The 12,223-nt window shown below is 39.7% G+C and overlaps 2 protein-coding genes across 9 annotated transcripts in view; one reads left to right on the top strand and one right to left on the bottom strand.

Annotated features, from left to right (window-relative positions):
* SMC5 (structural maintenance of chromosomes 5) overlaps positions 1-2,372 on the top strand; it is a 117,859-nt gene extending 115,487 nt beyond the window's left edge. For all 5 annotated transcript variants that reach the window (XM_070794641.1, XM_070794643.1, XM_070794642.1 and 2 more), the window contains one exon: positions 1-2,372. In XM_070794641.1, the coding sequence (XP_070650742.1) occupies positions 1-144 (144 nt within the window). In that variant the 3' untranslated portion in view covers positions 145-2,372.
* The window catches only part of KLF9 (KLF transcription factor 9), a 101,654-nt gene that overhangs the window by 14,577 nt on the left and 74,854 nt on the right, over positions 1-12,223 (bottom strand). The window contains exon 4 of one of the 4 annotated variants that reach the window (XM_070794645.1): positions 1,595-12,223. This exon is cut by the window's right edge and continues 41,302 nt beyond it. The exons of the other annotated variants lie outside the window; for them this stretch is intronic. The gene's annotated coding sequence lies outside the window, so the exon portion shown is untranslated. Of the gene's footprint in view, positions 1-1,594 lie in introns of those variants that run through there. 4 annotated transcript variants of the gene reach the window in all.

Genomic DNA, 12,223 nt, shown 5'->3' on the forward strand with positions numbered 1-12,223 from the left:
CTCCTTCAAAATCTTCCTTATTCTGAAAAGATGACAGTATTGTTTGTCTACAATGGTCCTCATATGCTGGAACCAAACAGATGGAATTTAAAGGCTTTCCAAAGGCGGCGGCGCCGTATTACATTCACTCAGCCTTCTCAATGAAAGTGAAGGGCAAGAACTTTGAGACTTTTCTGTTAAATCCTATATGTAAGTGTGGCTCAACTGAATAAAAGTTAGATTCATTAAGACTAAAGGATCAGTTATTTTTGAAACCTGCTATTAGGTTGATGAAGAGAGACCATAATAACTTCTTTCTGTGGAACATCATCTGGTAGTAAAATTTAAATCTTGTGTCCTTAGCACTCTGACCATAAGTGACTGGGTCCCCACTTTTACAGTATTGGCTCCTCAAATCAGAACTACAGTGGAAGGGATTATTGGTTGCAAGAAGTTTCGTTGACATGGGAACCCTGAGCTTTACTTGCAAAGTAATTTTAACTACTCTTAGAGTCTAAAGATGACTCTACAGCTTAAGTCCGAGTTTCTCTCAGTGTTATATTTAATTTTTAAAATTTGATATGGAAATGTCTAATGTATAGTAATAATTTATGACAAATCTATTCGTTTCTTCTGATTAAAAAGATTACCTTATCTCCACTAGGAAATGGGATTTTAGGAACCTTTTAAAAAAAGTTTCATGAAACTTGATACTGTAGTTGTATTGGTATCTCAAAGGAGGGGAAAGTACTGGGAGCAGGACTTCTTTGAAATGCCACAAGATGGCCACTAGATGATGCAAAATGCAACCAAAAGAATAAAGTGGCAAGAATTTTTAAAGAATAACCCTATAAAATGTGGGTGGGTCTTTTCGGGCTTAATCGTTTTTGTTTTCTTTTTTTAATTTAGTCAATTTTTACATCTTAAATTTCTAAAGCATTTTTATAATTATTTTTAGTAAAATTTTTCTTAACATTTCTTATACTGGTTTCTACAGTTTATATTTGAAATTTCTCAGTGTTATGTAGAGTGAGCAAAAGCATTGATTTGTTTAAAACCATAGTATTTTTAGGCCTTAAGCTTGTGTAGGTCCTTTTAATTTACAGTGTTGATCCTACCCCAGTATCTTAGAAAATCTAAACTGTTCTTACAGCATGGAAGAATCAGATTAGAAAATCATTTGTTTATCTCTGAGTTATACTAATTAACAGTGCGAAAACATTCTATTCTTTAAAATCTTGTAAAAATAAAGAACTGGATCAAGGACATGTCTTTAAACAGTGGATTGGATCTGTAGAGGTAATTACAATTATTTTTTTGACTTGGTAGCTTGACTACATTGAAGAATTGCATTCAGTTTGGGTTTTGTATGTTCTTAAATAGCTACTGAAATCTTGTTAAGTCAAAAAATAAAAGTCTTCATCCTCTTATTTGGACATTTTCTCTTTAAAAAGCTATTTTTTTCTTTATAAAAATTTTAAAAGAACCTTCCCCTCTTAAACTAAGTCTAATGCATGTACTATGAAAATAGTTTGAAATAACATGTTTACTAGTGCAAACAACTCATGTAAACATTGAAAATGTTGGGAACATGTTAGTAAATGAATGTTTTACCACCAAATGTTTTGTTGTTAAATACTTTGTTTTCCATCAAAGTACCTTTACTAACATGTGCTTGGTGTAGTTCATTTATTGTTTAAGTGCCAGTCATCTTATTTCTAAAAACTGATCATCAGTGTGAAAAAAGTTTGAAGATTATTTCAGTTTGCATATGCCAATAATTATTCCAAACCTTGTTTATAAGCATTTGTATCTCTGGTGGACAAATACTTGGTTTTACACTGAAAGTTGAGCTGCGAATAAATTATGTATTTTAACATTAATAAAATAGTAAGTCCTGCACAATAACTCAGCCACCTGAAATGTCACATATTTTCTGAAAAAGTTGATTTAATTACAAATTGTAAAAACTTCATATAATAGTCTTATTTGATGAATAAAATATTTAAAACCCTAAAAGGTGACAAGCAATTATTTGTAATGACAAAATCTTAACTGATTTGCCTAAGGATTTTAGCATTAAAAGATTTGCTGCTTTGTAATTGTCTTTTGGAAATGTGTTTATTTTCTTTGGAGTATGAATCTTTAGTATCTAAAACAATGTAATTTGGGGGAATTCCTGGTGGTCCAGTGGTTAGGACTTCACGCTTTCACTGCCAAGGGCCCGGGTTCAGTCCCTGGTCGGGGAACTAAGATCCTGCAAGCTGTGCAGCACCACCGAAAAAAAAAGAGTGTAATTTTGTCCTGCTACTATGTATCTGCAGGTGTAACTGGAAACAAACTCTTTGTGGGAAATGCTACTTTGTTGGTAATAAATGCATATTTTCATGTTCTTTTAGTGTATGTCTTTTTAAATGAGCACTGTTTTTTATATACTTTGAATCTTTGTAAGAGTCATTTTGGTTTTCAGATTTGCTAAACAGTCTATTGAATGCCTACCATTTACAGAATACTGTTTGGCAGTATATCTATGTTCAAAAAGATAGAAAATTTAGTCCCTTGTCTTGCTGCAAGGCGATCTTAGTCTAAATAAAGCCATAAACACCAGGAAAAAGTATTTAAATCATCTAAAGAAACCAGTTACAAGGTAAGTATAAATATTTTTAGGTTGAAACCTTAGATGGCCTGCAAGAGAGCCTTGAATATGGTATCTTTACCTATATGGCTGTGTACTTAGTTAAATTTCAGCCACTGTGTTACTCAAGAGGGAGAGGGTGAATAGTGGAGACAAGGAGGCATCTCTGCCATGATCCAGAGAGTCACCCTGTGGTTTGCTGACAGTGTTTTCAGAGGAAAGACTTGGTAGGCTTTCATCACACTCATAAAAATCCAGTTGTCAGCCTTCAAGACTTCTATGTATCTCCCCCCACGCTGCCCTCATCTAAAGTATCATCCCTAAGCCACTAATATATATCACTGGCAAAACACAATGTATATTTTGAAGAATAAAAAATACAGCCTGCATATGCTTCCACTGTCAAGAAACTTAATTCAGGGTGGTGATTCCAGTTCAAGATGTCAAACCCCATCCTGAAGATCCTGAACTTACCTTTTGCCACAGACATACTGTGTCTACAGTTATATAATAGAAAATTCCTCATCACTGGCTGAGTGACGGCCACATATCAAGCAAGCAGGTAGGAGAGGCTGGAACAAACTCACCATAACCCCCACCCCCAGTGGGTCCCAAATTGGAAGAGAACTGAAAGCCCAGAGCTTCTTGATGAGAAGTGAGGAGTTTGAACCCCACATCAGGCACTCCAACTTTTAAGACCTGCACCTGGAAGAGAAGCCCCCATCTGATTCTGATAACTAGTGAGGCTTGTGTCCTAAGACCCAAACTAGTGATCTGAGAAGTGATTCTTCAGAGGCTAGTCTGCTCAGACTCACTTAACCAGGCCCCAGCTCAGAAGCAACAGATCACACCCAGACATAAATTGAAGGAGGCTCACCGGCTTAAACTGAAGCATCATCTGCCCGAGAAAAGGCATCTACTCTGACATACACATGTAGGAGTTAGTTGGCGGGGACAGAGATGGGCAAGTGGTTTTCATGCCCATGCCCCAGAGCACAAGTATCTCCTGGACAAGAGGGTTCACATCTGATGCCCTGGTTTTGCTGGCTACTGCCCCAAGGACACCTCTGGACTACCTAGCTCTGGAGGCCAGGGGAGCTTGTGTTCCTGGGCCCTTGGGACTATAACAATCAGTGTCACCAGAAAAATCTGTGTTCTGATTTTTGTGGCTGCTGCCAGTGGGCACCTCTGTACTCCCTGGTTCTGGTAAACATGGGGCTTATGCCAACGGGTCCCATGGAACAGTAGTGAATGGAGAAAAAGTTCTTAAGTAGCTACCATCTCCAGGGCACAGCAAGAGGCACTGGACCCTGGAGCTCAGTCTTTGTGAAGAGTGTGGGCCTATTAAAAATCATGTCTGCAGGCTGAGGGACAGGCTTCCAATTAATCACTCATCTGGGGCTGTCTGAATACTTTGCAGAAGTCTGGGAGAGGGGTACTATCTTCAGGCTCTCCCTTTGCCATGCTCCAGAGTGCCAGTGCCTCCCAGAGGGGAGCTTTACACATGTTTGGTATCCTGGTTTTCCCATCCAGTCCTTACTCGGCAGCTTCTGCCTAGCAGGGGATGCCCCTTGATTGCCTGGCTGTGATGGTCAGGGGGCCTTACATTCCTGGGTCCCACAGGACTGTGATTATCATAGAGATGGTTCTTGGCAGAGCATGGCCACAGAGAGCAGATTGAAGTAACCCCTCACCCTAGTCTTTCTGTGATGTAGCTTCTATCTGTCCTGGAGTTACGACCTGAGAAGCAGGCTTCAAGAGTGGCATACACTTTGTGGCTTCCAAAGTTATTCTCAGGGCATATAGGCTACGGATGGCATCCTGGCACTCCTGCCTTGCTCCAGATTGCTGGTATTTCCCAGAAAAGAGCTTACACATGGGTCTGGAGGCACAACTTTTTTGACTGCCACCCAGGCACACCTTCAAATTTCCTGACTCTGGTGGCCAACAAGTTTTATGCTTGCAGTCCCACAGGACTACATACATGTCCATACTTTTAAAAGCTGCCGCCTGAGGATCTGACTTCTAATCAGCCTGAATCTAGGTAATGAGAACCTCCCTAGGCACACCCTCAACTACTAGGAGCTGTTTAACAATATGATAGGCCATTTTGGACAATCACAAAAGTTTGAGAGACAGCAAGAGGCTAGGGCAGGGTTGAACAAGTTTCATCCACAAAAAGCCATTCTTTTTAGACCGAGAGAGGTCGTCGTTTTATCTACTGCAAGAAACCAACACAGGGAGTCAAGAAATGGAGAGAGAGGGGAATAAACAAAATAATAAGATAAAAGCTCCAGGGCTCGGGGCAGAGGCAAACTTAATAAAATGGAGATAAGTAATTTATGTTCAAAGAAATGATTACTGAAGATGCTCACCAAACGGAAGTAGAATAAATGAATACAGTGAGAAGCATTTCAATGAAGAGTTGGAAAAAGTACCAAACATGTCACAGAGCTGAAGAATAATTGAACTGAATATGAAAAGTACACTATGAAAATGAAAAGTTCAGCAGGAGACTAAATTAGAATTAATCATCAAGTTGAAGACAAGGCAGTGAAATTCACCCAATCAGAGCAGCAAGAGGGAAAAAAAAAATGAAAAAATAGGGTAAGGGTTTTATGGGAAACTATCAAATAGAGCTAACATTCACATTTTAGGGCTCCCAGAAATAAGACAGAAATGGGCAAAGAAATTATTTGAAGATAAATGGCTCAAAACTTCCCTAAACTGGGTAAGGAAACAGCATCCTGAGGCAAGAAAAAAAAGGGAGGACTCAAATAAAATTGGAAATGAAAGATATTTTATAGTACCACAGAAATACAAAGATCATAAAAGACCAATATGAACAATCATATACCAACAGATTAGACAATCTAGAAGAAATGGAAAAATTCCTAGAGACATACAGCCTATCAAGTCAGTTGTGAAAAACAGAAAATCTGAACAGACTGATAACTGGTAATGAGACTGTATTTGGTAATCAGAAACTCCCCAACAGACAAAGTTCAGAATTAAGTGGCTTCATTGGTGAATTCAACCAAACATTCTAAGGAGAATTAACACCAAACCTTTTCAAACTCTTCCAAAATTAAAAAAAAAGAAGAAGAAGAAGAGGAAACTCTTCCAAACTCAATCTACAGGGCCAGCATTTATCCTGATACCAAAATCAGACAAAGATACCACAAGAAATCTTCAGGCCAGTATCCCTAGTGAACACAAATATAAAAATCCTCACCTAAATATTAGCAATCCAAATTCAACAATATTAATAAGCGGGTCATACATACACCAAGATCAAGTGGGATTTATTCCAGGGATGCAAGAATTAAAATGAAGACTATAAACCATATGATCATCTCATTAGATGCAAGAAAATATCTGACATCTAGACTTCAACATCAATTCATAATAAAACTCAAAAGTGGGGACAGAAGTAACATACCTCCACATAACAAAGGCCATATATATGACAATCCCAGAACATCATATTTAACAGTATAATGCTGAAAGCTTTTCCTCTGAGCAGCAGGAACAAGACAAGGATGCCCACTTTCACCACTTATATTCAACAGAGTACTGAAAGCCCTAACAAGGAATTAACCAAGAAAAATGAATAAAAGGCATCCAAATTGGCAAGAAAAAACTAAAACTGTCACTAGTTATAGATGACATGAAATGATACAGAAAGCCCTTAAGACTCTACAAAAAAACTTACAATAAATGAATTCAGTAATGTTTCAGGATACAGGATCAATGCAAAAAATGTCTTGCATTTTTATACACTAATAACTATCAAAAAAAGAACAAAATCTTTTTGCAGTTATATAAAAAAGAATAAAATACTTAGAAATTAATTAACCAAGGAGGTGAAAGCCCTGTATATTGAAAAGTATAAGACATTAATGAAAGAAATTGAATAAAAAGATAACTCTACGCTAATGGGACGATTTCGTTAAAATGTCCAAACTACCCAAACAATCTTCTAATTCAGTGCAATTCCTAACAAAATTCCAATGGCATTTTTCACAGGAATAGAACCAACAATTCTAAAATTCATATAGAGCCAAAAGAGACACTGAATAGCCAAAGCAATCTTAAGAAAACTGGAGACCTCACACACCCTGATTTCAAACTACAGGTGGCCCTTCAACAATGGAGGGGTTAAGGGGACCAACCTTCCACACAGTTATCTATGTGTGTAACTTAACAGCCAGCCCTCCATATTTGCAGTACCATACCCAAGGATTCAACGAACCAGTGATTGCGTAGTACTGTAGTATGCATTTAGTGCAAGTTCCAGGTTTAAGTGAATCCATGCAGAGCAAACCGATGTTGTAAGGGTCCACTTAACATTACAAAATTTTAGTGTGTGTGTGTGTGTGTGTATAGTATATAACTGTATCAGCATAGAAACAATTACACAGGTCAATGGAACAGAAATGAGAGCCCAGAAATAAACCTACACGTATGTGATCAATTAATTTATGACAAAGGAGTTAAGGATATACAGCGGGGAAGGGGCAATCTCTTTAAGAAATGACATTGGAAAAGTGGACTGCTGCTGCTAAGTCGCTTCAGTCATGTCCGACTTTATGCGACCCCATAGACATCAGCCCACCAGGCTCCCCTGTCCCTAGGATTCTCAAGGCAAGAACACGAGTGGGTTGCCATTTCATTCTCCAATGCATAAGAGTGAAAAGTGAAAGTGAAGTCGCTCAGTCCTGACCGACTCTCAGCGACCCCATGGACTGTAGCCCACCAGGCCCCTCCATCCATGGGATTTTCCAGGCGAGAGTTCTGGAGTGGGGTGCCATTGCCTTCTCCAGAAAAGTGGACAGTCACATGCAAAAGAATGAAACTGGTCCACTAACTTACACTGCACACAAAAATTAGGTGAATTAAAGACTTAAACACAAGACATGAAACCACTAGAAGAAAGATAGGTGGTAAGCTCCCTGACATAAGTTTTAGTTATGCAGTTTTTAATTTGACACCAAAAGTAAAAACAACAGAAGCAAAAGTAAACAGATTTGACAACAAACTAAAAAGCTTCTGCACAGGAAAGGAAACCAGTAACAAAATGAAAAGGCAACCTACTGAATGGGAGAAATTATCTGTAAATAATATGTCTGATAAAGGATTAACACCCAAAGTATATAAAGAACTCATAAGTCTGCCTATTTAAAAGTGGATGAAGGATCTAAATAGACATTTTTCCAAAGAAGATACAGTTTTAGCCAGACTTATCAAGAATAAACAGAAAGGGTCCAAATCATTAAAATTCTGAAATTAAAAAAGGTTATTACCAACATCACAGAAATACAAAAGACATTAATAGACTACTAAAAGCAACTATCTAAATAGAACCTCCCCCCGCCCCCAAAAAAGATGTCCTTTTCATCATAGGGGACAGGAGTGCAAAAGTGGTAAGTCAAGAGATACCTGGATTAACAGGCAAGTTTGGCCGTGGAGTACAAAGTAAAGCAGGGCAAAGGGTAACAGTTTTGCTAAGAGAACACACCGGTCATAGATAACACCCTCTTCCAACAACGCAAGAGATGACTCTACACATGGACATCACCAGATGGTCAATACCAAAATCAGGCTATTTATATTCTTTGCACCCAAAGATGGAGTAGCTCTATACAGTCAGCAAAAAACAAGACCTGGAGCTAACTATGGGTGGCTCAGATCATCAGCTCCTTATTGAAAATTTCAGGCTTAAATTGAAGAAAGTAGGGAAAACCACTAGGCCATTCAGGTATGACCTAAGTCAAGTCCCTTATGATTATACAGTGGAAGTGACAAACAGATTCAATGGATTAGATCTGGTAGACAGAGTACCTAAAGAACTATAGATGGAGGTTCATAATATTCAGGAAGTGCTGACCAAGAAAAGAAATACAAGGCAAAGTGGTTGTCTGAGGAGGCCTTACAAATACCCAAGAAAAGAAGAGAAGTGAAAGGCAAAGGAGAAAGGGAAAGATATACCCATCTGAATGCAGAGTTCCAAAGAATAGCAAGGAGAGATAAGAAAGCCTTCTTAAGTGAACAATGTAAAGAAATAGAGGAAAACAACAGAATGGGAAAAACTAGAGATCTCTTCAACAACACTAGCGATACCCAGGGAACATTTCATGAAAAGATGGGCACAATAAAGGAAAAAACAGCAAGGACCTAACAGAAGCAGAAGAGATAAACAGGAGGTGGCAAGAATACAACAGAAGAACTGTACAAAGAAGTTCTTAACAACCTGGATAACCACAGGCTGCCTGCCCTCTGCTCCTGGGCAAGCAGATTGGCCCCAGGGTGACCAACGGCAGTGGAAAAGCTGGGGCACCCTCTGCTCCTGAGCATCATCCGCCATCAGCTCCAGCCTTACCTGAACCCCCTTCCCAATGACCCCTGCAGGGCTTCTGCCTCAGCACCAGGACAGCACGATGACCAACATCCAATGAATGGCTGGTGAAGGTGTACACACTTAATGAGGACCAGCAGTGGGACAACTAGGGCACCAGACATGTCATCCAGCTGAAGCGGATATCCCTGCTAGTCAGGGCTTGACAAGATATGGTCCACTGGAGAAGAGAATGGCAAACCAGTATTCTTGCCTTGAGAACCCCATGAACAATATGAAAAGGCAAAAAGACACTGACAGATGAGCTCCCTAGGTCGGTAGGTATCCAATATGCTACTGGGGAAGAGCGGAGAAACAGCTTTAGAAAGAATGAAGAGGTTGCACCAAAGCAGAAACGATGCCCAGTTGTGGATGTGTCTGGTGGTGAAAGTAAACTCCGATGCTGTAAAAAACAGTATTGCATAGGAACCTGGAATGTTAGGTCCATCAATCAAGGGAATTGGATGTGATCAAGCAAGAGATAGCAAGACTGAACATCAGTGTTTTAGGAATCAGTGAACTAAAATGGATGGGAATGAGCAAATTTAATTTAGATGACCATTGTATCTACTACTGTGGGCAAGAATCCCTTAGAAGGAATGGAGTAGCCCTCACAGTCAACAAGAGAGTCCAAAATGCAGTACTTAGGTGCAGTTTCAAAAACGACAGAATGATCTTGGTTTGTTTCTAAGGCAAACCATTCAACACTATGGTTACCCAAATCTATGCCCCAACAACTAATGCTGAAGAAGCTGGAGTTGAATGACTCTCTGAAGACGTAAAAGACCTCCTAGAACTAACACGAAAAAAAGATGTCCTTTTCAACACAGGGGACTGGAATGCAAAAGGAGGAAGTCAAGAGATACGTGGAGTAACAGGCAAGTTTGGCTGTGGAGTGCAAGATGACACAGGGAAAAGACTAACACAGTTTTGCCAAGAGAATGCACTGGTGATAGCAAACACTCTTTTCCAACAATACAAGAGATAACTCTTCATGTGGACATCACCAGATGGTCGATACTGAAATCAGATGGATTATGATGGAGAAGCTCTATAATCAGCAAAAACAAGACTTGGAGCTGACTGGCTCAGATCATCAGCTCCTTACTGCAAACTTCGGGGTTAAATTGAAGAAAGTAGGGAAAAACCACTAGGCCATTCAGATATGACCTAAATCAAATCCCTTATGATTATATAGTGGAGGTGACGAATAGATTTAAGGGACTATATCTGGTAGACAGTGCCTGAAGAACTGGTAGACAGAGTGCCTGAAGAACTATGGACAGAGATTCATATCATTCTACAGGAGGTGGTGATGGAAACCGTCCCCAAGAAAAAGAAATGAAAGAAGGAAAATGTTTGTCTGAGGAAGCCTTACAAATACCTGAGAAAAGAGAAGCAAGAGGCAAAGGAGAAAGAAAAAGATATACCCAACTGAATGCAGAGTTCCAAAGAACAGTAAGGAGAGATAAGAAAGCCTTAAGTGGACAATCCAAAGAAATAGAGGAAAACAATACAATGGGAAAGACCAGAGATCTCTTTGAGAAAATTAGATACCAAGGGAACATTTCATGCAAAGATGAGCACAATAAAGGACACAAATGGTAAGGAACTAACAGACACAGAAGACATTAAGAAGAAGTGGCAAGAATAGAAGAATTACACAAAAAAGATCTTAATGACCAGGATAATGATGATGGTGTGGTCACTCACCAAGAGCCAGACATCCTGGAATGTGAGTTGAGTGGGCCTTAGGAAGCATTAGTACAAACAAAGCTAGCAGAGGTGATGGAATTCCAGCTGAGCTATTTCTAATCCTAAAAGATGATGTTGTGAAAGTGCTGCACTCATTATGCAAGCAAATTTGGAAAACCCAGCAGTGGCCACTGGACTGGAAAAGGTCAGTTTTCATTCTAATCCCAAAGAAGAGCAATGCCAAAGAATGTTCAAACTACCACACAATTGCACTTATTTCAGATGCTAGCAAGGTATTACTCAAAATCCTTTAAAAGCTAGGATTTAGCAGTACATGAATCAAGAATTTCCAGATGTACAAATAGCATTTAGAAAAGACAGAGAAACCAGAGGTCAAATTGCCAACATCTGCTGGATCATAGAAAAAGGGAATTCCAGAAAAACATCTACTCTGCCTCATTGACTACGCTAAAACGTTTGACTGTGTGCATCACAACAAACTGTGGAAAATTCTGAAATAGATGGGAATACTAGACCACCTTGCCTGCCCACTGAGAAACCTGTATGTAGGTCAAGAAGCAACAGTTAGAACCAGACATGGAATAAGAGACTGGTTCAAAACTGGGGAAAGAGTAGATCAAGGCTATATAGTGTCACCCTGTTTATTTCACTTATATGCAGAAGACATCATGCAAAATGCCAGGCTAGAGGAAGCACAAGCTGGAATCAAGATTGCTGGGAGAAATATTAATAATCTCAGATATGCAGATGATACCACTCTAATGGCAGAAAACAAAGAGGAATTAAAGAGTCTCTTGATGAAGGAGAAAGAGGAGAGTGAAAAAGCTGACTTAAAATTCAACCTTCAGAGATGGCAGAGTAAAAGGACGTGGGCTCATTTTCTCCTGCGAGAGCACCAAAATCACAACTAGCTGTTGAATAATCATCAACAGGATGACGCTGGAACCGACGAAAAAAAGATACCTCATGTCCAAAGACAAAGTAGAAGCCACAGCAAGACAGTAGGAGGGGCACAATCATGATAAAATCAAATCCAATACCCACCAGATGTAGAATAAATAATACCAAAATGGAGAACAATAATACCAAAGAAGTTCTCCCACTGTTGTGAAGGTTCAGAACCCCACGTCAGGCTTCTCAGCCTGGGAACACAACAAAGGGACGGTGAATCTGACCTTGAAGGCCAGCGGGATTTGATTACAAGACTTCCACAGGACTGGGAGAAACAGAGACTCCAGGCTTAGGGGGCACAAACAAAACCTTGTGTACACCAAAGCTCAGAGGAAAGGAGCAGTGACTCCACGAGGGACTGAACCAAAGTTTACTAGTGTTGGAGGGTCCCTGTGGAGGCTTGGGTCAGCAGGAGCTCACCACAGGGATGGGGGGACTGGCAACAGCAGTCTAGGAAGGTCCCCTTTGCTGTAAACCCTCTTGGAAGTCTCCACTAACCCAACCATAGCCCCCAAAGACCAGAGGGCTGGATCGCCTCAGGCCAA

The sequence above is a fragment of the Bos indicus genome, chromosome 8, assembly GCF_029378745.1.
Source record: "Bos indicus isolate NIAB-ARS_2022 breed Sahiwal x Tharparkar chromosome 8, NIAB-ARS_B.indTharparkar_mat_pri_1.0, whole genome shotgun sequence".
Classification (NCBI taxonomy): domain Eukaryota; kingdom Metazoa; phylum Chordata; class Mammalia; order Artiodactyla; family Bovidae; genus Bos; species Bos indicus.